This window comes from Podarcis pityusensis, assembly GCF_964106645.2.
Source record: "Podarcis pityusensis genome assembly, chromosome: 11".
NCBI classification, from domain to species: Eukaryota; Metazoa; Chordata; class Lepidosauria; order Squamata; family Lacertidae; genus Podarcis; species Podarcis pityusensis.
This window is the reverse complement of record NC_138036.1, coordinates 34,840,237-34,866,811: the sequence shown is the minus strand read 5'-3', so window position 1 is coordinate 34,866,811 and position 26,575 is coordinate 34,840,237. Positions and strand designations below refer to the sequence as shown.

Sequence of the window (26,575 nt, the reverse complement as noted above, 5' to 3'; positions counted from 1 at the left end):
GTTATAGCTTATTTTGTCTTGGATCCAAAAGAATCACATAACTAGTTTCATGTGCCCGAGGGAGGTTTGGACTTGTATGACTTAGTCCTCCATGCTGCACCAACAAATCTCTTTTAAAAACTGAGGGGAGCTCCAAAAGCCATTTCTGATAAGGCATTGAGGTCTGGGATTCCGGGGGCGGGGCAGGGGGGAAGAATCAAAAATTCCACTGTGCATGCTGAAGCAGCTCTTTGAATCATGGCCTATGTGCTTTCTGCTATTCAGTCCATTCCAGAAACAGTATTTTTCATGCATTATTTGCTTTTAAAAAATCAGCACACAATTCATAAACATAAAAATAATAATGTTATCAACTGACCAGAAATGCAGATGAAACCAGAAGAAAAGAAAGCTTCGTTGTAAGAAGACAAGCTGTCTGTTTGTGCATAAGCTGCGTAAATAGACATGTGCGAACAAGAGCATTCCACATAATCTGAGGAATCATCTATCACTTTGCAGAACTGACTGTCAGACAACCAGCTACAGAGGAAACAAAGGTCAACGATGTTAATTCATTAGTCTTTAGTCTGGAAATCAATAATCATAATACAAACATGAGCAAAACGTGGAATATTTTGAGTTGTGGGCTCCATCACAAGGATAACCTATTCTTCCAACTCCTCTCAAGTAAGAGTTAATGCACCTATTACATGTGCCAAGGGGAAATACTTTCTGTGGTAATGAGTGACTGAGAATGTGGGATATCAATGCAAAATTTGTTGGAGGCAGTAGGCCTTTGAAGGCCAGTTGCTGGGAATCACAAGCAGTCAGGTCCTGCTTTCCGGCTTCCTGTTGCAGGCACAGTGAGAACAGAATGCTATATTAGATTACCTGATCTGGTAAGCTCTTCATTTATTCTTAAAAGAAAGGATAGAATTTGAACAGGTTAATGTCTAACCTCACAGGGCAGGAGAGGGGCGGGTGGGTTAGATTCTGGTGGCAGATTCTTGGATTTGATAATTTTGGAGAACTTGTCAGGCAAGAAAAAGTCTAAAAATGTAGCTGATATGAGGCCTGGCAAATTAACTCAAGCAGATGAAGTAAATATGTGTTGATATGCCAAAGAGACTGAAAGCTCTGGTGTGCTATCACTGATCCCATGCCAAGCCTAAGCAGGTCCAGGCTGAGGCCTGGCATAATGATCCATGTGGCATACTTAGTCTTGCTCCAAGTCTACAGAAGTCCTTCCCAGGGGTACTCTCTTACCCCATGGAATAGGGTAGGGTTCATTGTTAATTTAATGGCAATTATTATTGTGCTTCTCTCTCACTGCAGCAGTGCCAAATTAGCCCTTACTTGGCACCCCAACACAGATCAGTGATGCTTTCTACAAACGTTTGCAGACCAGGTTTGTTCCCAGAGCATTGAAAAGATTCTGGTCCAGAAATAATCTAAATCTGAATAGTAATTTTGACTATTTAAAAGTATTAGCCCCAACTCAAAGCCAGTGAAAATGTTTCCTTTTTTAATGAAGAATTTGCTTTTAAATAGACCATTGCATTTTTATGCTTCCCTGAGATATAAATGAGTATATATCATTTTTAGGTTGCCTTTCCTGGCAGAAGTCTTCTCAGTGCAGTCAAGAATGAGAAAATATACCTTTCAGCAGCCTGATTCCAAAGGAGACATAAAGACTTGTGTGGAACAATTCTGCTGTCTGTAGAATAAATTCGATAGGTGACCTCATTGTTATCTTTCAGTAGAAGAGGACTCTGACTCTTCAAACTCATTGAAAAAATCTGAAATGGGCAAAGTGGAGATTTATTCCCTATAAAAACACTCACAGAATCCTCATTTGTACACTAAATATGCAAAGCCAGACCTCTAGTCAATTTATCCTAGGCACCAGTTTTGTCAAGGTCTTAGACTTAGGGTAAGGTCTTTCCCATCTAAATCACCTCAGACACTTTACTTGAAGCTGCTGGGCACCATACCTGGGACCTCATAATGCATAAGTATATGCTCAGTTACTGACATACTTGGTACTTCCTCTACTTTCTAAGGGAGAAAAGCCCAAACTCCACCTCAGTCGTATGACAGGAGAATATGAATATGCACCCCGTAGTTACTAGGCTTAAACCACAGAGCCAGTGTCCATAATACCACCAGCTAAGTTCATCCTCAAACCATGTGTACATAAATAAAGCATATATAAATCGAACAAACAGTTCAATTCCCTCCCCAAATATTTTTATTATTTTTTAGCATAAAAAAAATTACATAACATTTGCAATGGGTTTGTCACTTTACACAGGGTTGGCTACATTAAGACCTCTCCACAAAGTTGTATGAGCTGTGGGAGGGGGCATAAGTCTCACTGTTTGTACATAAAGTCAAAGAATGGGCGCCATAAAGCACAGAACCAGTCTTTTTTTTGTGTTGCCCCTTGCAAACTTGGTATGGTGAGATAGTTTTTCTGATGGGGCTACCTGCCAAACTCTATCTAGCCACGTGTCATGTGAAGGCCAAACATACAAGTCAATTATTGTTTAGATACAATTACGTTCAACAAAACCCTGCTCTAAAATAAGGCTGTTATGCTATACAAACATATCACTAAAGGCAAAAAGGAACAACCATGGTCTCTGTGCTTATTGTGCTCCAGATTAATATGGTTGCTCTTCCAGACGGCAACTATATTAAGCACTTAAAAAAAACCCCGAACACATGTCTAAATTTAAAAGCAGGGAGCAACTAATCTTATAGCAGCAGCAAAATTAAGAGCGTGTGGACCTGATCAATGTTTGGACGGGAGATTCCTGGCAGCTCCATATAAACAGCTTTAAACTTTTTAGATTAGAAACAATTAAATAAAAATAAAAATCATACCTTATTTTTTAGGGCAGTTCCTTTGTCACCCATTATAAACCATTGCTGGCTACTATACTCAGTGACTTGAATGAACCTACAATTTTCATTTTCAGAATGAGAAACTTCCAACAAATGTTCAGGAACTCTGATGAAGTCGCCATCTTTTCCATCAAATCTGTGCCCATTGATTTGCTGTGGATACCAGTGATGGGCCATTATGACAATGTAAGGGCAATGGTCAAGGATGGTTTTGCCTCTGTTAAAACAGAAAAGGAGCAACACGCTCAAGAAATGGAAAAGCCATTTGCTACCTGTGAAAGAAACATGTGCCGGATAATGCTTGTCTTAACGCCTTTATCATCCTATTATTGGCCTATTAACTGGATCTTTCATATATTATTAATTACTAATATGTCTCCAAGCATTAATGCAGAAGTTTTGATAATATGACAGGAAAAGAGCTGTATTTTGGCATATGATCAATTCATCATATCAATCCATTTGAATAAAACAATCATGTGTTGTTTATTTCATAGAATGCCAGATTTTTTAAAGAGCTTACTCTGCTCACTTCACATATTAAGATCTCTAGTTCCACAGGGCTATTACGCATAGACAGAATTCCAAGTGGACATCAACATCCAGTTCAATTTCAGAATTATTCCTGGCTCATGTGGAAAGACTTACCGTTCACCCTGTGATCCACACAATACTCCAATAGGAAGAGAAAAGGCAAATTTCTCAGTAACATCAGCAAGGAAGCTGTAGCCTCGAGTATCCTTGCGTTTTGGGTTAATAAGTGCACAGAGGATCTCATACAAGAGACTTCGGTTCTTATCAGTGAGTGCCTGCTTTTCCCCCTCAGATATTATCTTAGGGAACAAAAAATGGGTCAAAGAATAAAAATTATTCCATGCGTACAGGTAGCAATCACACTTTCCTTCCATACCCAAACTAGTTTATTAGAATTAAAATTTTCCAAAGCCAACTAATGCTCTTATCCTAAAGACATTTAATGGAGGTGAACGCTAACGATTACAGTTAAGTTCCCCCCACTATATAAGGGTCATGACCTTGAGTTCCCTCAAGTGGCCAGTGCAAATTCCCTTACAGGCTTGAATACTGGCTCTATCACAGCATACAATATTGCCCATCCCAACTTACTATCTAAGTTGGGCATATGAACCAACAGCTTTCATATAAGAAGCAGGCTGGCAAATACTTTCCTAGTATGTTCTTGTTACAGAAGACTCATAGTCAGTTCTGCATAGGAGAACATAGCAAGATTTCCCCCCACAGAACCATGGCTGCTGTTTATCATTTTCATCAGCTTACATCCCCCAAGGAGTTGCTGCATCCATGCCTAAATCTAGGGCCCATTCATCATGGCCAAAGGAACATCTGCATATGTACCTTATCAATTATGTGCATCACTGCAGCAAGCTGCTCTTCTGTACTTTCTGTGACCACTTTGATGTTTAAATACTGGAGGACTCTGTTCAAAATTATGTCATCAAGTGGTTGGGACAACTGATCAGCCAGACCCCAGACTGCTTGAGAGTTTGAATCAGACACAATGGTGATGTTGGCAATACCATAGATGTCATCAACTCTGGCACCACCAGTAGGATTGAAAAGCACAGCCTGGAAACGTTTAGGAAATGGATTTAAGGATCCAGTATCTGGAGTGAGTGTTATATCCAGAACAGCATCTCTCTGCCCAGATGCAAAGGACAACGTTCCTTCAGATCTGGCAAAATCTTGCCCGGAAATGGCTGGTGAGATCATTATGCGGCCAAGAGCTTCAGGTCTCATCAGCTCCTATAAATAAATAAATAAGCTGTAGGTAAGGATTAAGCAATACTGTGCAAAGCTAGGTTTGCTTCAAATTATGGACATTTTAAAATGCATTTTTCATTTTTTTTTTATCTTGACTTCAAATAAAATTAATCAGGACGCTGCTAAAAAATGTGTTTGGCAAAGTATTTCTAACAGAGTGCTAGGTTTGAGGCTGGCTAGTCAATGATGTATCGTGTTAGGCTGGGTTGTAAAATACATCTTTCTGAACTGTGTGGTCTCCATCAGGAGAAGACAGGACCAGAACACATGTCGAATGGGGATTAGCAAGATTTGATTGATGAGCTTGGCACAGAAGTGTAGCATCGATACTCCACCAGAGTATGGGGGAAACTGTTGCAACTGCTTTTAATGATGATTAACAAAGTACATTTCCTGGTCAACTAAAAATTGTAATAGTTCAGCCATGCCGGATAAAAGTCGGTTTAAACCAGTTCCAAACAGAACTGCCTATTCTTCCTTAAGTAAACCAGTGCAGTTACTTATGAGAACTGACATGTTAGAGAACAAAGTCATTGCCTGTCAGTTACTGGCAGAAACAACTGTTTATTTGCCCCTTCCAGATGGCTCAGTGAGACCAGCGAGAATGAAGGAAGTGGGGAGTGATTTTTTTTTAATAATAAAAAAACCACCTAAAACTATTTGCAAGAGGAGAATGGGATAAGGATCTCAAGGCAAATTCCTTGTTCTTCCTGCCTCCTACTTGACTTCCTTTCCCTAATCTGCTTCATGCTTTGGCAATCTGCCATGCATGCTTGTTAAGACCATGGAGGTTGCAGAGTGTGTGATCTAAATGAGGCAAATGATCATCAACCTGCAATTTTCATAGTTTGATTCTTATGTATTAGTGTCATGACATTGTGAAAATGCCGTTTCTCCTAGGATGCACGCAGTTGTATAATATAGTATCTCCAGAAAACATACACAGCGACAAAGCAAGTGTGCAAAAGTAACTCAAGGACATTTAATAAACAAAGCAGAACATTTGAAACTATGTTGCACTGAATCAGACCATCATCCTATAGGTTGGTATCAAACTCATTCTCTGAGTGGTAAACCTGATGGTAGTCAAAATGCTCCCATTCAAAATCAAGAAAGTCGCTACAACTGAGCTCAGTGAGACACAGGTCACAATTTACTCTTGCAAGTGTCAGCATAGCATAGCTGATGAAGTATGAGATTTAGACTAGGGAGACCTCGGCTCAAGCCCCAGCTTAACAATGAAGGTCCTGGATGATGTGCAACAGTCGCTATCTCACCAGCCAATAATAAGGGAAAGAAACCCAGGGCTTTTTCCAGTTGGGACTAGCGGAACTCAGTTCCGGCACCTCTCAGGTGGACGCCATTGCCATTTATAAGAGAACAAGGGAGGTGTTCATGGTGAGTTCTGTCACCTCTTTTTCTAGGAAAATAGCCCTGAAGAAATCCATGCTGCAGCATGCTATTGCTGTGATTTGTATCGTAGAACTTTTGCAAAAAGCAAACACCTGCTAACTTTTTTCTTTGCATTAGAGAAGAAATGAAGATAGTATATACATTCGTGCATTAGTCCTACCTGAGTACTGTAGCCAACTGAGATGGCAAGTGCTGTGCTAGAATCTCTAATCACCTGAAGACTAATTAAAGTGGTCTTCTTATGGGCCACAGCCAGACGAGACCCCACAGCAAAGTAGATCAGACCCCGAGGCGAGTCACTTTCTGGGACTATTATGTAGGCAAATCTGGCACTGTGGTTCAGTTCTGCTCCTGCACCCACTTCGTAGAGCTCCACGAAAAAATAGGTTTCAAATTCAGGTTCCTGAAAAATCAAAAGGATACTCAGAACTCTGTAAATACTGATGCCAAAAGGAACATCATTAAATGTGCTTTTGAACCGTGTCTTGCTCTATTAGAGAATACATTTGTATAATGCATTTCAAATCAAGGGATCAGCTCCACAAAGATTTCTGAGACAGGCTGGTCCTGAAAACAGTTTGCGTGAATATGTCTGTCATCTTATATACAGTAGCTCTTTGGAATCTGAGGTCACTGTTTCCAGGATCTTCTTTGCATCTCTCATCTAAGCCATTCATATCACACATTGGCATGAGAGTCATTGCAGTTAGCATTCCAAGCCTGGGAAAGTAAACGAGCCCCTCCTTTGAAACAATTGTAACAAGCACTACTTTTATGTCCTTTCATCCTTGGCTTCAAAGTATGATTCTCTCCAAGGTTTAAATATGCACGTAAAAGAAAATGGCATGAAACATCCCCCAAATGTTGCAATTTTCAAAATGAAAGGCACTTGTACATGAAAGTGCATGTAAAAATAAATAAATCCAATGACAAATATTCTCTACTACATATTGATATTTGAAAGCATTTCAGCTCCCTATAAATCTATGAAAGCACGGCTTTGGAGGATACATTTGATATGCAATCTTCATCCTGCCCCCAAATTGCAGTCAAATGATCTCTGATTTTTCAGCAAAAATGTTTCAAGTCCACAATTCCACTTTAAATCATGTGCTAAATAAGTAGCCTTTATTACTCCCAGAACAAATAGGCAGACGGTGGACAGTAAGGCAGCAGTACTCAGGGAGAAAGCAAGGAAGGAGGACTTGCAAAGATCTTACTTTCTGGAGCGTAGCTTGGATGTCTTTGAGTGTTAAGTTCAAAGACTTCCATAGAGGATGAAAGATAAGGCTTTCAATGGCTACGACCCATGATGCCCGTGTTCTGCCTCCATGATTGGAAGCAATAATGCTTCTGAATGCCAGTTGCTGGGGACCACAAGAGGTGAGGGTGTTTCTGTGCTTGAATCCTGCTTGCAGATTTCCCATAAACATTTCTGTTTGGCCACAGTATGGGCACCAATTTCAAAAAGTGAGGTAACTTTACAAGATTAGATAGCAATCCTGGAAGCTGCTATAAGAATGGTGGGACAAAACTGACCGGAAAGGTATTCATCTCATTCTATAGGGTATGCATGCTAGCTAGCCAAGAGCTTCCTTTTGGGGCAAGCAACAGTTCAATGGCTAAAGCTCTAGACTTTCCCAAAGTTATTTGTGTACATGTGTGGAATTTCATGGATGTCACTGCACAGAAAACATGACAAAGAAGACCCAGTATATAGGACCCTTTCCTAAGTGTGAGCTGATGGTGTTTCAGGGCCAGTAGCTCAGTGATAGTCTGATGGTGCAGCAAGGAAGCACCTGCTCCCCTGCACCTCCCCTTGCTACACCCTATTTCTTTTTATGCCCTGAGGGGGGTAGTGAGGGGAGATAAACATGCCGTCTTTCTAAGCAGCCAATCTGAAATAACCAGTACTCACATTATCAGGCTTTATCTCAATAACAATTGTGCATTTTGTTTGACCAGCCTTGCAAGTGGCGACCCCTAGGACAGCCAGCAGTTCATTTGCCAGATTCGTGCCATCCTTCTGCAGGACAACAGATGTTCTGTTAAAGGTCACGCGCCAGGAGATTTTCACATCTTCGAAAGCCCTATCAACAAAGCAAACCAGAATAAACGCAACAACAGAGGCAGACATTCGGAAAACCAAAGCCAGCCCACCCACATTTTCTCCTGCATTCCAAATGTAACACTGCACAGCAAAATGTTTCGAAGAAAGTGAAAGACATTCTCTTCATGGCATTACTTCCTAAAGCTGATCTGATACATCTTACAGGAGCCAACTGGATTTAATTTGTATATGTTGCCTGCCCTTCTTCCTTAAGTTCCCAGGATGGGGTATAGCACGAAATCTAGCTGCTTTTGAGCTTGATGCTGTAACTTATGCTGGGACTTTAGGGTGAAGAGTGGGTAATGAATGAATGATAGCAATAATGCCACCAGCACAATTGATTTGATTCCCACTTAAAAATGGATGGCAGCAAGGCTACTTTTGAGCCTGAGATGAAGCAAAGCCAGAACCCACAACCTCCAACCCTAATCAGCTGACCATTGCACCTTACTTAGTGAAGTAAGCCATAAATCACAAGTGTGTGCAAAAAGCAAGGAAATTAATTTCACATCTCAGCTATTATGTATATGAGTTAGGTTGGTAGAGTGTTTAATTCTCTCATTTCTGTTCAGTTCTGGTAGACCGACTGACTGACTTAAATCATATTCTAAATTTATGAGGCAAGTTTGCCAAATTGCAGTAGACTATTAGAGCATCTGAAAGCCAAAGATTTATGATAAAAGTTCCATGAGAACCTCTTCTGCTCAGGGCAGTTTTCTTGATTTCAAAATAACACACATTACAGCATGTGGAGATAGCCCTTTCTACCAGCCGTGGCCTGCACCTGTTTGGTTGCCGGGTAACAATGAGTTGCACCTCCCTCTTTTCGGAATCTTCATCAAGCACGAGGCCACTTTGCGCCTCTTCACTGAATCCCAGAATTCCATTCTGAAGATCATTTCCTGGGTGAGAAATGGGTCATCCAGAATTATTGAGAAGCACATACTAGCCAATCAATGTTCCATTATTCAAGAATTCATGCAGAACCTGAAATATCTCTGTGAATCTGAATGAGAAGGTATTATAACATGAATTGAGAAACTGAAATATTCCTGTTTTAAAGGAAATCCTGCCACAGGAATAATAATAATAATAATAATAATAATAATAATAATAATAATAATAATTATAATAATTATTATTATTATTATTATTATTATTATTAATACTTATACCCTGCCCATCTCACTGGGTTGCCCCATCCACTCTGGGCAGCTAATGTTGTGTGTACACATAGTCACACACTTTGGGGTTTAAGCTACATTAGAATCAGATATTTTTGATATTGTGATCCCACTGACTATGCTTGTGAAAAGGTATTTGCCATTTGCCATTTGGCTGTATACAATACTATCATCAAAGTGCAAAACCTTTTTTTAAAAAAAAGTTAATTGAAACTTTGGACATTAAAAAAGAAAATCATCCACAGTTCTTCAGTGTTTTACAGGCATTTTTGGGCAGTCTGACTTATTGCAAGGTTCATGGGCTTAGGGTGGCATTAACATATAGAAAAACACAGAGATATAGTGTAGTGAAAAATAGAGAGTACAGCAAAACTGAGTGCCAGAGCAACACAAGGTTTTGAGAGCCCTGATCTAACACAGGCTGCTTTGTTGATATCACCTTTGAAATTTGAGATTAGTACAATGGCCCTGATTTGCCTTGTAATTTTGGTCCCAGCCCTGAAGGGCTGCTCATCCCTACTGTATATCTCATCAGCATGTCCCTATTTATTTTTTTTGAAATACTAGTTTTTCTCTAAGCACTTTGCATAAAACCAACAAAAATACAACATTCAGCAAAACTTCTTAAAATCTAGATAAGCATAAGGTAATAACCACCTTAACAGTGTTTAATTTATTTATTGATTCCACTAAAAAGCTCCCACCTTTGATAATAATTGTGGCAAAACCTTGAAAACCATGTTCATCCACAGCTTCTGTAATCTGAGCTCCACCTTGAGGGTCAGAGAGCACAACATAAAACATTTCCTGTCCTTCAGGCTCATCATCATCAAGAATGCTGACAGACACCTGACTTTCTCGTTCCCCTTCCAGCAATGTAACAGACAGAGTCAGCTCCTCAAAATCGACTCCTTCAATTGCCCAGGTTAGATTAGAAATCCCAGAGACAATCTCAAAAGGGAATGTATCTGTCCCTCTCTGAGCACTTATTCCACCAAATGTTTTAACAGTGACAGAAACATTTCCCACAAAACCCAGAGTCCTCCTAATATGAATCAGAACTGCATTGGGTGTGCTGCTTTCGGTGTCTTCTTCAGTGTAAATAATAGCTGGTCCAAGACTTAAAATTCCATTATGGATAACGATATCACTTGCCAGTAAGGTAACTGATGCAACACTAAACTCTACGTTCAAACGTGGATTCCACGTTGGGTCAAATGGGTGTGTAGCTATAACTTCCACAGATGTTAAGTTCACAAAAAATATTTCATCTCCTTCTGAAATGCTGTCATCAATTATCAAGATTTCAAACACAACCTCAGTCTGAAGGAGTCCAAAAACAAGCTCTCCATTATGAACAGGTTCAAAGTCTTCTAGTGGTTTGGCACTTCCTGCAATGGTCTGATAGAACAGTTTTGTGAGGTTGCTTCGGTAGCCAAAAAGTCTTTGTACATACAATTTGACCATTTGTGCTTCTTCCCTTACTAAAATATTCGTTGAGTTAGGTGCAAACTGGAAGATTCCCATTGGTTCAATTTCAGCAACGGTAAAGCCTGGTCTGGAACAAAAACAAAGTGAAAATTGTATTTGCAAAGACCTAGACAAGGAAGTACAACCACAAGCAAAAACAGCTCATCTTACCACTTCTGGTTCTCTGAAAAAAAACTTTCTCCAGCCTTAGGTAAGAGCATCACCATTTTTTAACAGCTGGAACCAACTAAGAACTTGGATGTAATTTTTCAAAAAGAAAATGAAAAAAAGAGTGTGTATATTGGATTCGTCTTAAATGTACAGGAAACATTAGTTCATAAAGAGATTTTCTCTGTGTGTTTTCTTTCTCATATGTATTTCTCTCCCTCCCCCCCCCCCCATGGATAGAGAAATGCACATGTATACATCTCTGTGTAATGAATGGTCGGAAGGCAAGTTATACAGTAGTACCTCGGGTTACATACGCCTCAGGTTATATACGCTTCAGGTTACAGACTCTGCTAACCTAGAAATAGTACCTCAGGTTAAGAACTTTGCTTCAGGATGAGAACAGAAATTGTACTCCAGCAGCGTGGTGGCAGCAGGAGGCCCCATTAGCTAAAGTAGTGCTTCAGGTTAAGTACAGTTTCAGGTTAAGAACGGACCTCTGGAACGAATTAAGTACTTAACCCGAGGTACCACTGTAATGGTTTTTGCAAAGCTAGAAGGTTTGGCTCTGTAAGCCTTCCGAAGGGAAGACTACTATGTGAGCAGCTCAAGATTCCTTGGATGAGTGGGGGATATAAGAGTAATTGAATATTGAAATGAGACCAAAGTTTTTACTGCCAATGTCCAGCTCCTGAATAGCAACTGACCAATAGCCTTTCTTACCTCAGATGAGCTCCACCAGATACATTGCTATGCACAGCTGATAAATGTATAGCAAATGCTTCAGGGATACTTTGATTTGGTACAACATGGAAAGAAATTATGCTGTTTGGTTCACCATGAGGAACAATAACAATGCCTGGAAAGAGAAAGGAAGGAAGTTGCTAAAAGAACAATTGAATTTTTAAACAGAAACAACAGTTACACATTAGATCGTAGTTTCAGATTTGTCTCTATTCATCAGTCCATCACAAAACAAAGGTTTGGTAATATCAATAGAAGTTAATTTATGTTGTGCTTATTTGGGTGTAAGGTAACTTACAAAGCTGTATTTTGCTGGTAGACGGTGGTATGCCTCTTTACAAAGACTTGGTTGCTCTTCTTTTAACAAATATTAAAATAAAATGAACATATGCAAATATGAATAAAACCTTAATGAATAAAAGCATAACACAAAACTTGATTTTTGAATATCCCTGGCAAGACACAGCATTCTCTCTTAAGAATTTTATCCTCTCATCAGATACTACAGGCAGGAAATGAGCAATCTTTACAGTTCTATATGATTAAAGATAAGTTATATATGTTTCCCCCCCAGATGTCTGGACCAGGAATAGAACAGGAAAATGTCATCTTTAACCCAGTGTTCTCAAGAACTTTCTTCTTCCAATGAAATAAAACTGCAACAGTCAGGGTCGTGATGTGATGAACATACTTCTGGCCTGGAAGGGGCAAAATTATCAATAGCCTAAGCCTTGTGGCTTAAAGATTCTATGAAGCAAAAGATGGTGCCAACAGTAGAGCATATGATTTGCATGTAGAAGATCTCAGGTTCTTCTTGTAAGGGGCAAAATGGAAGCACTTACCAGAAGCTGGTGTAATATTGCCTGGTTGAAGGAACTCTGGAATCAAGCCAGGTGGATATCCAGAACTCCACATTACTGTGATGGAGCCATACACTCCTTCCCGAGTTATCATTGCTTGGGTTGTCCCTGCTGTAATATTTGTAAGTCGTAAGATAACAGACTCAAAGGCAACCTACCCAAATGGAGAAAGATGTCGTTATTGTGAGAAATGGATGATTTTACATGCACATACATGTTATTCTTTAGCAGCAGCCACATGGTGCGTAAAGTAAATTTATACTTTTGTGGATCAAATATTCCTATATGAAGTATTGCTTCTACTGGCAGCATCGTACACTCCTTTAACAACCCTAGAATTTTTACATCTCTGAAACGCATCTAATTCTCACACTATCAGCACAAGGTATTTTTTGCACATACACATGGCAACAAGATACAGTGGGTTACTTCTCCTCTCCTCTGAAGTCTAATGATATCTAAATGAAAATCTCCTGAAGCAGCTGATAGAATTTGGAACCATATAACAAAAACTATTCATGTTTTTCAAAACCAAATGTATTAGTATTTGATCCATAAAAATCTACATTCTGCTCTTTGCACAAGCTGCTTCCTAAATGCACGGCAAGTAAATGCAAGCACATACTGAAACCAAAAACCTCACCAGTTTTTACACTGATACATTTACAAATAATTTGTTCAAATGCTTCAACATATGGCAGTCAGTTAATTCTAACAACGTTGTGTCTGCATTAATTTTAATCTGCCCTCTGGTGGTACAGATGTTACATGGCTGTACTTACCTGAGAATTGGCAGCTTCTTTGGGAATTGGGACAGAGACTGACATCGTTGTATTTAATATTTTAGGCACAATATTGGCACTAATATTAAACAGGGTTACGCTATTCAGTTTCAGAGTAAAATTCAAGCCCAGGAAGAGAAACACCTGAAAGGAGATAATCACTTATCTGTTTTGTCATCAACTAGGAAATAAGAACTACGTGGGAGACATTCAAACAAGAAATCCTCATATTGAGAACTGTTTTAAACATGTTGTTTTCCAAAATCTTTCCCAAAAGAATAATAGAATATAACGTTAAATTATGAATAATGGCAGATGGTGGCATATTCAAGCCACAACTGTTTAAGTTCATCATCAGTATTTATTCTTTATTGCCTATAAGCAGAATACAATTATAATTAACCATTTACAGTGTGCAAGGAGGGTTGTTGTTGTAGTAACAAGGTGTTCAGCCATGCAAACTCTCACCCAGTATAGTTCATGAAAAAATTGAAAGAAAAATCATTCCCCAAGGCAGATGTTTCCTCATGGACAGAGACTGTTACCCAAGCAAGATTCTGGAACATGAAAGACTATACCATGGGAAACAGGCTGTCACTAAGAAAAGATTTTAAATTGCAAGTTTTCTTTGTCCATCAGTACTGCATATAGAAAAAGCATATTTCAAAGACTACAATTCAGGGACTGCTATCGAAAGGGCTTTCTTGGGAGACAATGTTTTCATATGATAAGAGGAAATGCACAGGCAATCCCTCCCTACTGCACATGTCAAACCTCCCTTCCTTTGAAAGGTCTCAGCCACAATCTCTTAAAGGATATTGACAGACTGGAATGTGTCCCAGAGGAGGAAAGATTGAAGGAGTTGTGTGCGTTTAGCAAGGAGAAGAGATTATTAAGAGGTGATGTAATAGCCATTTTCAGATTTTTGAAGGGCTGACACATCAATGGTGGAACAAATTTGTTGCTCCAGCAGGCAGGAACCAAACCAACAAGTGCATATTAAAGTGGTTTAAGACTTAACATCAGGAAGAACTTTGTGATGGTAAAATTTATTACTAGTTTTTACCATCCATTACTATTCAGTAATGGAACAGACAGCATCAAAAGATGGTGGATTCCTTAGTTAGAGGGTTGTTTGTTTGTTTGTTTTTTTAAAAAGCAGAGGCCAGATGGCTACTGACCGGGGATGCTACAACAGCAGATTTCCTGCCCAGGCAGGGATTTGGACTAGATGACCTCTGGGGTGCCTCCCCACTCTGATTCTAGAAAATGGGACTCTTATTTTTCTAGAAAGCTTTGGGTTGCAGCCAAACTTATAATGGACAATGGTCACAAAGTATTGCTATGCTGCTTACTCAACTCAGTTTCAAGGACCTCACAAGGTAAAGAGAAATTACAGACCTGGGTATGTATTGGCACAGTCTTCACTCCAAAACTGGAACCTGATTTAACTAGCAGATGTCCCACTGCATTGGCTGGCGTGACTAAGCTTTCTTCACTAGGAGATGAAACATGATACTCCACAATCACATCTCCAAAAGTCCCCGCATGACGAGTTACGTTAATCTGGATGTGCCGGCTCAGATCGTTCTTCACCAGCACTGACTGCTTTTCAGAATACAAGGCAAATACTCCATGGGGATCATCATTTGACAAAACAGTGAATCCAGAAGTGCTTTTCTCCTGATCCACATCAGCTCCTCCTTCCACTGAAGTAAGCTGTACCACATAATGCTCATCTATTTCAGGGACATCATCAGGCAATAAGAATATAACAATCTCAGATGTCCTTTGCTCATCAGGAATTACAGCAGAACCGCTGGTGAAAAGGAAATCATCTGTAGTATCTGAATCACTACTTAGCTCCCAGTGAACCTGAAATAAAAATCTTTGATCAGTAAGTTCAAAAAGTGGTGAGACCTTCATATCTTTTTACATATTAGACAATTAGTTTTAATATGAAATTGTTATTATTATTTATTTGATTTGTATATACCCTTTAATCAACGATCCCAGAGCAGTGTACGACATTAAGAACATAATTTACACAGCATAATAATAAACCATAATGCACCGCATAGTAGCAAAATAATCATAATAATAGTCCCCCTAAATATGTCCCTCTAAAAGTAATAAGCACATTCCTCTAAGAAACATTTAAACTGATTTATTTTTTATGCTTGACATAGCCTTCCAAATCATTCCAACAAAGAAATACAGTACGATTGCCTATTATGAACATTTAACTTGCACAATTTCAACCATATGTGGTTGAAGGCCACATAAGTTAAATGCAAGCAAGGGGGAGATATTAAAAAGGGTTTTCCTGCTGCAAAAAAAAGTTTTTTAAGGTTTCTGCCTTGCTTGGGAAGTAAGGTCCAGTCCGCGTGCCAAATCTGGGATGCTCCTGTGAGATCTTGCGGGAACTCAGACAGCCCTGTGAGATCTTGCAAGAGCATCTTGGGGGCTCCAGAGCTGGCATGTTCCCCAAGCAAGGCAGTGAGCTTAAAAGCGCTGGGGAAGCCCAATGCCAAATGAGCTTCTAAGCTCTCTGCTTTGCTTGGGAAGCCCTCTCCACGCACTGTCTCCAGAAGCACCAGGATGCTCATGCGGGGACAGTTCCAAGAGTCTGAGTAAATGTATTTTTGCAGATACATGGAACCCTTGTGTAAGATGTGATCATACTGTAAATTTAAAAACCTAAAACATTCAGAAACTTTAGTTAAGAACTTTACAAATCTACCATACATTGCACGATGTCTCCATAAGATCTAATTTCACCTTCATAGTCAAGGGTGAGATTGAATGTGCTGCTGAAGACTTCAGATTACACTGCTGCAATTTGTATCAAAAGTCGAAACTACCAAATAAGTACCAAAGGTTGAAACTACCGTAATGTTCCCCATGGTGCCTTGAATTCGCATTATGAAAAGCACGATACGTAGTGGCCCTTCGGATGCTGATGGCTCCTCATAGTACTTTGGGGATAATGATTCAGGGGCAAACTGCACAATTCCATTGGGATCACCAAACTTCAGAATCTAAAAATGTTTACAACAGCATATAATTGACTTTCCTTGCTTGTGGGCCAAATAAAAGTTAAACAGTTTAAGCAACAATTCATGAGATATTAATTCCATGTTTACTTTTTCCCTTTTAAAAAATGGCATAAGATCCAAACAACAATGCAACTAATCTTGTATGCTGTGACTTTGAGCTTGTTTTTGAACAAATAAACAAACCTAAGCATGGCAGCTAATTGTTTTGTTAAGGTTACAATGAGAGCAGCATGTGAATTACCAAAGGACCTGAACTGTGATAATAGGATTTTGTGTGCATATTCTGCAAATGAAATCAAGTGTATTGACTTCACACACAACGATGGTCAATAATAATTCTGGATGCTGATAAACATAAATGTTTAAAAAGAGCAAATTAAATGTTGGGAAGGTTAGAATGACTCGGTTCTATGGGGGAAGAAAAGTTTAATATATCTGAAATGGAGAAAATTATTAATCCACTCGTGTTCAGGAAGGAGAAACAGTAGAAGAAATGTTAGCTAAGAAGAACAATGGCTAGGAAAATCGGACAGCTGACTGTATCAGTGCCTGCTTCTCAACAGCTTGGTAGGGCAAGATGCCCACTTATTTTCACTCAACTGCAAATGCCTCCATGTGTTGAAAAGAGGTGTTGGTGGGGAGACTGTGGGGCCATGAGGTTAGCCCCACTCCCATGGTCAATATGCACATTGGCCACACCATGTCACTGCCAATGCAGCAAGCATGAGAAGGGGCTATATGCATGCATGTTCCCAGAACGCCTCAACACAAGAGGAACTCTTATTTTGGCCAACATTTGCCTTCCTAAGGAGGAGCTTTATTCATCAGTATGTGCATAGATGGACATGGCTCTTATGTGTGCCAGTAGTGGGAGTGGGGCTAGTCAGGTATCCCCGCAACTTTCTCACACATTCTTTAAATGCAGGGAGGAGGAATGGCTTCCTCATGTTGCAAAGCTTTCAACAATTCCTGGGCAGGAAAAACACTGAGCAACCCAACCTGCTTTACTACAGAAACAGTCCCATTTTTTTAAAAAAAAGATTTACTATTAGTGTAATGCTGGCAGCCTTTGGATCCAGTTCTGTTTCGCCCTTTGCAATGCTCAGTCGAACAATGTAGGTCTCCTGAACTTCAACTTCTTCATGAGGATAAATTTCCAAGGTGATGGTTCTCAGACCACCTTCTGCTTCTTCAAAATAAAAGGTTCCGTTCACCGGGTCACCAATGTCACTGTTCAGAGCAGGTAAAATTGCATCTGAGTTAGGTCCCAAAATATCCCAGTTAATCTGTGAAATATATAAATTCCAAGGGTAGCATTTGTTAGTATTACAAGCAAGTTGCAATAGAACAATTATGGTAGCTAGTACCTTTTACAAAAGACATTAATTGGAGGATGGCTGGAGAGTTGCTCTATTTCCCATGTGAGTATTGGCAAGAGAAGCACAGTCCTTCTAACCTCAGGTGGCTTAACTGATCTAACAACCCTTAGCCCAAAGCAGTGAGCCCCATTTTACTCCTGTGTTTGTTTATATCCCACCTTTCTGTCCATGAAAACCCTCAAGCAGTTAATGATGTATCAGTTATTTTTAAAAATGTAAAAGATAGCAAGCAATACACCAATCTGCAAAACTGGAAAGCACACAAACCAGAAAAAACAACCACAGTAAGAGGGGTGGGGAATGGATAGCCAAATTACCACCTAGTCTAAATGCAGGTTAAAATAATCTTATCACATTCAGTAGATGCATAGACCAGAAACAACTCCTGTATAATCTGGTTTACAATCTTATACGACACAATCTTATAGAAGAATGAGGGAGTGTAAAATTTAATCTCATTCATTTCATAATAAAATGCATCCTTACAAAAGGAATTCAACAACATCTAATTTAAGGCGGGGAGGCATACCTGAGATTCTCCCACCAAGCCTCCAGTTCTTTCCAGGACCAAGGACAGCGTCAACGACATATCAGGATTGGGGATAATTATTCGGCTTTGGTTGAGGAACCGGACAGTCCCATGCGGAGAGTCGCTCTTAGCAATAGTTATCTGGGTCACTAGGTGGAGCCCAAGGACTGCTCCCCCACTAGCACTTATTAGCTGGATTTCAAACTGCTCAGCATATTCTCTATTCCAGAAACAATAGAAAAGATCACATTTTGCTACCAAACATGACCTCTCCATATAGGCATCATTAAAATCTGAATGCCCAGCAATTCACCAGACCATTTGCATATATTCAATATTAATTATGGGTGGTTTACACTGTAGACATAAGAAAGGGAAAATAACTGCCAGTGCATGATCTGCATTTATATATGTAATTGCAGCTTATTTAACAGACACATAGAAACTCTATTTTTAATTTCTTCATAAGAGAAATTTACAGGAAACCAGAAAAGAGACTGAGATAATAATGGTTGTTCTCTATTTTACTCTTAATCAATGTTTGCTTCACAGCTGAAAATTTTGTTTACAGCAAAAAAAAAAAAAAAAAGTTTATCAGCAACTTTTAAAAAGGAAGTTTTTAAGCAGAGGTTGGATGGCCGTCTGTCTTTGATGCTTTAGTTGAAATTCCTGAATTGCAAGGGTTGGATCAGATGACTCTTGGAGTCCCTTCTCCTCCTTATCCATTTCCCTATCATATGCAAAGAAGTCTTCAACATCATTACCTTTCATCGTCATCTATGATTAAGACACTGATGAAACTGTGGTTTTGGCCATGATGAAAAATGACTGAATTATTTATGATACTGTAGTCAACACCGTCAGGAAGAGCTGAAATACTTCTAGATATGAAATCTGCAGTCACAAAGCCGTAATTCCCACGTCTTCGTACTACTGGAATCATTATCATTCCAACATCTTCTTCCACTACAAAAAATGAATTCAAAGTGAATGAGTGACATTTTCTAAATTGCATGCTTGTATATGGCCATATGATTTATTTTTTTACTTGAGTTCATATGTTGGGGGGGGGGGAATCAAGCAATATTAGGAAATTGTCCCCAAATGCCACCATTGGTAGGACAAAAATTGGAATTGCAAAGTGATTATTTCACAAAGACATTTGTTGCATATCCTTGAAAGCTGATTGTTTCTACTTGTTTGAACCACAGAGGGAGAGAATCATTCAAAAGGTCCCTGTTGTTACATTTCATTTTACATTTCTCACAAGCTATTTAACCCATAGAGATTCATGGAAAAGCCTTGCATTTTCTGGTGCAGCACACAGTGAGGCACTGTTCTCAGCTGCTGGACTGGGCTGAACTCCCACCATCCCCAAGAGCCAAGGGCATCTTGTGAGGAACAGCAGCAAAACTTTCTGCTTTAGGGGTGATAGTATCAACTGGACATCTGTAAGAGTACCAGTCACAACAGTTATGTTTTTGTTTCCTGGCGCTAAAAAACAACTTTAAACTCTGTTTGGGGGAGATGTTTAAGTGCACTTTTGCATTCTTCTGTAGCTATCAATGCCACCAAATAAAATAAATAAGGAAATCGAAACCTAAAACAGGTACAATATTTTGAATGGATAGTACTGTTTTATTATATTTTTATTACATTAATATTCTGCTTCTCCCTGACATGCATTTCATGTGCATGGGATTCTGAAAAGACCTGCAGAGGTCCAGCAAGAGTGCTCAACCATCTGTTTCCACACCAAGCTCAGAGGCCATCATTAACAATGATAAAGTCATTCATTTGTTCTTTAAAATGCAGTATGATGCTATATCCTTAACCTACCTTGCAGACTTGTATAGAGTGGATCAAATTCAATTATGCCCTCTGCATTGTCACTTTTCGATATAATGATTTTTATTACTGAGGCATTTCCTATCTCAGGGGGTTGGTCAACTTGCAGTCCATTTTCTTTTATCGTAAAATCAAATCCACTTGCAAAAGTATGTGAAGGGAAATATAAAGAAATTAGGCAATAAGCTCAGATTCCTGGGTGTCCCAGTTTTTGTCCTGTGGCAAACTGGCTTAGTTAAGACATAGCTGCACTGCTAACCATAGATTCATGCCAAGAGAATGAGCCTGGATTTGGTCCTGGTTTGCAATATAGATTAGTTGGGAAACTGCAAATTGTAGTAGTAGTAGTAGTAGTAGTAGTAGAAGAAGAAGAAGAACAACAACAACAACAACAACAACAACAACAACAACTCCCAGTCATTAATCTCTATCTTGCAATCTACAGTTGAATCCAAAACATAACATCAAGTAAGATATCCAGGGTTACTAAATTTGTTATATATATGTACCACATATAGCAAATTCTGTCGCCATGGTTAATCTTCTCCCATGCAATGAAATTTATTTTTACCTTCCCAGTAGTTCAACTTTTGTCATTTCTATTGAAAACTCCTCAGGACCTTCAGGGAGGTCATCATCATGGATTTCTGCATAAATAGTTTTCATAGTCTCCTTGGGTTCAAAAGTAACTTCTCTGAACATGAGAGTAAAATCCATGCCTTCAACTGCAGTTCCATTCAGCGCCTGATACCAGAGGCGAATTTGCCCGTAATATCCATGTGAACGGACAACTGTGATATTAGCCTGTTGAGGACAAGGATTCCTTAAGGCTCCAATGACACTACATCATGTTGCATTGTAACGTTGATTACAGCTGGATGTTATAACTGTTGCAGGTGCCACACAATACTCATTACACACTTGTAAGAAACCATTATTTTAGGGTGGAGGCACACTATGACCATGATCGTATAGTGGTTAGTACTCTGCGTGGGGCTTAAAACATTTTTGTTTAAGCAAGCTTACCCAGACGTGCTTGAATCTTGTTTTAGTTTTTTGCTGATTTTAACTGTTTCTAAAATATTTTTACTTTTGTTTTCAACTCTTTTAATAATTTTACTACTTCTTGCAAGCTGTTTAGAGGTTTTGTTACGAACCAAGTGATATATAAGTTTTGTTAAATAAATAAATACAATAAGTGAACTCCCCACTTGCCCATTTTTCTTCTTCAGACGTCTGCAGCAGTTCCTGGGAGAATGCAAACTTCCCATAGGGGAAGTCACTAGCAGCCATGGTGATGTTTGCTGTGCTGGCAGACTCATTTATGATTCCTCCATCACTGATACCACTTAGATGAAACTGATAGTGATGTTTTTCCTCTGGAACATCGTCATCTAGAGCCTAAAGAAATGCAAGCAGACAAATCAGGAAAAATTTTGCAATGTTCACCTTGATGGAAAGCCCATTTACATGTGAACCAAGAAGCAAAATCTAACCAACATGGAACACTGCGGTCACAAGCCTATACTCGATGTATAGGAGTGAAGGGGCTATCAAATACGGCAGAAGCCTTGTGACAGTGGCACAACATCAGATAGGCCACTGTCAAGGTAGCTATGCTGGAACAACATCTGGAATACACTGATAGACGAGCCTGCCAGTGCAGCCACAGTGCCAAAGAGGCACCTGCAGAATAGTTAAAATGGGTTGGAGTTGTGGGTGGAACTGGGGAAGCACAGAGGAGCATCCCACTTGTGCTGCATCCTATACTCCTGCAGACCAGTCACAAAGACCTGACTAAAGGAATTGCATCCCATTGGATTTGATGAGGGGAGAAATAACTCTAAGATAATATCTGCCTGCAAAAAACCAAACACCATCATACACAAATTGGAATAACATAGTATAGGATATGATGCAAGTCAGCACCCAATCGCAGTGCACCCACTACAGTATATAAACCCCACAAATTAATACCATAACCTAGATAACAGGGCACACAGTATGGAGCTATCCTTCTCTGGCCTCCAGTCTTGCCTACTTAGAGCTCAGAAGGGCAAACTCTCTTGCGAGGAACCGTGGAGAAGAGCACTGCATAAAAAGTGAGCACTTAGCACAAAGCAGCATACATAAGGACTTGAGCACATTGCTGTCACTTCTCTTCCTAGAGTCCCAACAGGTACATTTTTTGTTGTTGTGGGTGTCATTGTTGTTAGTCCCCTGTGCAGGTTGTGATCCAAAGTTGCACCTGTGAGCAGGACAAAGGGATTCAAACCAGGGACTCCCAATAGTGGGGTTACTGCTGTCTGTGGCACTGGAACTCATGGGGTGAAGGAGAACTATGGGGTCACTATGTGTGCTGTGATGCAGGCAAAAGTTCTAGGGTCTTTTCCCAATTGCCATAGTTCATTAGTTCCTTCTGTGGTTGCAAGTGCCATGTGGACATCATTGGCACAGTTCCTGCTGGTGGACACTGGAGGTTTACATGACTGATGCAGTCATAACTGCTTTTTTGTGCCATTTGGAGATTTGTCATAGTGTTGTGTTTTCCCCTCCTTTCTTTGGCTTAGTCCATAGAGGACACAGAGGGCATTACCCTCACATAGCAGCAGCATATTTCCCCCTCCCATTCCACATAATGAGAGTATAGGATTGCTCAGCTGGGAGGGGAAAAAATATGTAGTTCATACCTGTATCAGTACGATGGCAGCAGACTGCCTGTCTTTCATGGTCAACATTCCTGATACCTCAGCAAATTTCTTCTGATCAGGTGGTGTTATATTCCAGGAGACGGTGACCTCTCCAAAAATCCCTGGCCCACGTACTAGGCTGCAGGCAATGACAGGAGCATGGTCAGGTTTCAAGTTTGATTTCATGGTTTTGGCTCTCCCTTCAATTACAAACACTGCAGTCAATCCTAAACAGATCTTTCCCCTGTCTTCAAATAAAGCTGCAGCAAATTATTGGGTTTTTTTAATTGGGGAAACTGTGTACTGAAACAGCCGTTTCTTGGATCTCTGAACTCATGTGAATTGTCACAAAATATATTGTTGTTTATTGTTTATTTAATTTCTATACCACCCTTCATCTTAAGATCACAGGGAGGTTTACAATATATATAGGTACTTTGTTTCAGTCTTAACATTTATTCATAATGTGGCATGGCGTATCAAAATCTGACCTGCAGCTGCATGGAATGTGAACTCCTGGGTATTCTGAGAGTGCTTCTGGACGCCAGCTTCTCTAACAATCATAAGCACAAAACTGGAAGCAAAGAAAGGGTGCCTCAGATAAGAAGCACCTGTTATCATAAGCTTTTGCAGCTAGGCTGTGGAAGTGGTGGCGGTCAAAACTCCTCGCATGTTGAGATAAGTAGTGGGTTTGGTCTAGCAGCACTCTGGAAAGGGATCAGAACACTTGACATCTCGTGTGTGGTGTGTGCTTGGCATGCCGGCATGCTGGTCACCCACCAAAATATTATAACTAGAGAAGCACTGGGAAGAACTCTGAAATATCCCAGTCTAATTGAAAGCATAAGTGATGACTCCTCCCGTAGTTAATTAAAATTAATTAAAGCTTTCACCAGATGGTGGGAATCTCAGGGCCAAAGTAAACATGCATTTATTACATAGTTTACCTTCACATAGTTCATTTTTCTTTAACAAATACAGTCATACCTCGGGTTACAGACGCTTCAGGTTGCATTTTTTCGGGTTACAGACCGTCAAAACCCGGAAGTACTGGAACGGGTTACTTTTGGGTTTTGGTGGTTGCAAACGCTGTGGGTTGCGAATGTGCATCCCACACGGATCAAGTTCGCAACCCGAGCATCCACTGTACTTGGCTAGGGAGGGGGCACACGGCAGTTCAGGATTGTGGTATGGGAACAGGGACGCAAACTGTATGACAGACACTGCAAATAGTTTAGCTCTTTTTGGAAATACATTCCATAAAGTAATCAAAATTTTTATTTGGATTCGGATATACTTGTGTATGCATGTCCTAAGTTTGAGAGCCACAGATCCTGTCATCCAATGATGTGAATGGAAACTACTAGAATTACTTGAGATTTCTACAAATGAGAGGACAGGGTTGTGACATTTTGACAAGGTTAGGGCATTAAAAAACCCCATAAAGCTGCAAATTGCTATAAAGCTTCTCATTCTTCTTGTTGCTCAACACTGGAAGGACCTAAAGGGTGACACATTAGCTAATTGGCATAAGACAGTTTGGCAAGTTGATATGTTGGAAAAATTAACAAATAATCTGCATCTAGCTAAGGAATAAAATGTAAAAGTTATTTTGTGGCAGATTGGCCCTGTTTTATTGTTTATGCAACCAAACAGGGGATACAAAGACATCTACTAGCAGTGTGCAAAATGTTTTAGACTTGAATTTTGATACTTTTGGATAGGCTATACTGACAGATTAAAGGTTTTTTTTGGGTTTTTTGTTTTATTTTTGGCTCCCCTTGTTTGCTATGTGAAATGAGGAGATTAACTGCTTTGTCCTGTTAAAATTCTGCTCATCAAAAATTTAAAACCTAAAAGAAAAGAAAGCTCCATATATACAGCAGTGGGATCTACTTCTTGGCAAATCCACGTTGACACAAATTTATAGATTACAACAGTGTTTTACAATGAATGTAGAGATCTCAGAGATGTACCTACCCAATAAAAGCAGTCCCATTGTACTTTCCTATGGGCTCGCCAATCAGGATATGGGTGGATGATGAAGCTATCCCAACAATCCCAGAAGCTCCCACATCTCCCAGTACAGTGATGGTTGCCACACCTGTGAATACAAAAAAGTTTCCTAATTAAAAAACAAGAATCACTGACATAACTTATTAATCTTTACTCTGTTTTCTCTTTGGATGAAAACCAGAGGGGCTTACACATACAAAAGAGACACATTTTTCGCAGGGCCCTCATGACATTGGGTTGTATCCAATGGCATTTTTGCTCTGTCTGTAGAAAAGGGAGGGAAGCCACACACACCATGCAGCCACACACACACACACACCCTGGGGGAAAAAACTGCAGATATTTGAGGTACCTTCTGCAGCAGAATTAGGGTGGCTTAGGGGGCTGCATGAAAGAAGGGAAGTAACAAAAAATAGCTATCCTCTCAGTTCCACTGACAGAGGCATTTGGTCAGCTGAGGGACGTTGCTGAACAGAACCCACAGGTGAGTTCTCATTTAGTGCTCACTATTGCCACAGTCATGGGACGCGGGTGGTGCTGTGGGTTAAACCACAGAGCCTAGGGCTTGCCAATCAGAAGGTCAGCGGTTTGAAACCCCATGATGGGGTGAGCTCCTGTTGCTCGGTCCCTGCTCCTGTCAACCTAGCAGTTCAAAAGCACATCAAAGTGCAAGTAGATAAATAGGTACTGCTCTGGCGGGAAGGTAAACGGCGTTTCCGTGCGCTGCTCTGGTTCACCAGAAGCAGCTTAGTCATGCTGGCCACAAGACCCGGAAGCTGTACACCAGCTCTCTCGGCCAGTAAAGCGAAATGAGCACCGCAACCCCAGAGTAGTCTGCGACTGGACCTAACGGTCAGGGGTCCCTTTACCTTTAATGACACAGTCAAACTTGGGGGGGGGGGGAGATGTAAATTTGCCACTGCGAAACACTAATGTTAGGCTCTGCAATTAAATTATAAGGCAATCCTTGTTATCACCACTTGTTCTATAAATTAGTCTTAGTTTATTTTTCAGTTTAATTTATTTTACATGTTAATTGGCTAAGATAAACAAGAGCTTTAGTGCTCAGCAGTTAATAAGTTTGTTTGCAAGGCAAGAACTCCATTGAGTGCTGAGAGGTCAGCAGGAAATTTATTGCAGGTGTTCAGAACGCAGTTTCACATTTCTACTCTGAATACCAGTTCAAATTAAACCTTATTTTCAAAGGAGTAGAGAAAGTCGCCTTATACTGAGACATACCATTGGTCCATCTAGTTCTGTATTGTCTACAATGACTAGCAACAACTTTCTAGGCTTTTAGATTGGGGTCTCTCTCAGCCCCACCTGGAGATGTCAGGCTTCGAGCCTGAAACCTTCTGCATGCAAAGCAGATGTTCTACCAGTGAGCCACAGCCTCCCCCTCTTAATTTCAGGAGGGACAAAGTATGTTAAAACACAACACAATTTCTCCCTTGAGAACTCAGGTATCAGAGTAACAGCTAATGTGAATGTTCAGGACAACATTTTTGAGTTTCAAGTTCAAAACACAGCTTGACCAAAACACATGTTTTTAATGGCCTCATAAACATTGATTTACTTGGTCAGTAAAAGACTTTTATCTTAATGTTGGGGGCGGGGAGCCACCTAATCAAATC

The 26,575-nt window shown here is 40.0% G+C and overlaps 1 protein-coding gene across 4 annotated transcripts in view; it reads right to left on the bottom strand.

The window, feature by feature from the left end:
- The window catches only part of ADGRV1 (adhesion G protein-coupled receptor V1), a 236,191-nt gene that overhangs the window by 104,938 nt on the left and 104,678 nt on the right, over positions 1 to 26,575 (bottom strand). For 3 of the 4 annotated variants that reach the window (XM_080972135.1, XM_080972133.1, XM_080972134.1), the window contains 22 exons: positions 24,906 to 25,029; positions 22,926 to 23,064; positions 21,451 to 21,636; positions 20,807 to 21,039; positions 20,227 to 20,375; positions 19,152 to 19,353; positions 18,388 to 18,607; positions 17,526 to 17,765; positions 16,312 to 16,461; positions 14,822 to 15,295; positions 13,421 to 13,564; positions 12,621 to 12,792; positions 11,758 to 11,893; positions 10,101 to 10,954; positions 8,997 to 9,114; positions 8,021 to 8,192; positions 6,263 to 6,505; positions 4,264 to 4,671; positions 3,538 to 3,722; positions 2,869 to 3,106; positions 1,639 to 1,778; positions 359 to 519 (listed from right to left, as the gene is read on the bottom strand). In XM_080972135.1, the coding sequence (XP_080828261.1) occupies positions 359 to 519; positions 1,639 to 1,778; positions 2,869 to 3,106; positions 3,538 to 3,722; positions 4,264 to 4,671; positions 6,263 to 6,505; positions 8,021 to 8,192; positions 8,997 to 9,114; positions 10,101 to 10,954; positions 11,758 to 11,893; positions 12,621 to 12,792; positions 13,421 to 13,564; positions 14,822 to 15,295; positions 16,312 to 16,461; positions 17,526 to 17,765; positions 18,388 to 18,607; positions 19,152 to 19,353; positions 20,227 to 20,375; positions 20,807 to 21,039; positions 21,451 to 21,636; positions 22,926 to 23,064; positions 24,906 to 25,029 (5,088 nt within the window). Of the gene's footprint in view, positions 1 to 358; positions 520 to 1,638; positions 1,779 to 2,868; positions 3,107 to 3,537; positions 3,723 to 4,263; positions 4,672 to 6,262; positions 6,506 to 8,020; positions 8,193 to 8,996; positions 9,115 to 10,100; positions 10,955 to 11,757; positions 11,894 to 12,620; positions 12,793 to 13,420; positions 13,565 to 14,821; positions 15,296 to 16,311; positions 16,462 to 17,525; positions 17,766 to 18,387; positions 18,608 to 19,151; positions 19,354 to 20,226; positions 20,376 to 20,806; positions 21,040 to 21,450; positions 21,637 to 22,925; positions 23,065 to 24,905; positions 25,030 to 26,575 lie in introns of those variants that run through there. The other variant, XM_080972136.1, reaches the window with a different exon arrangement.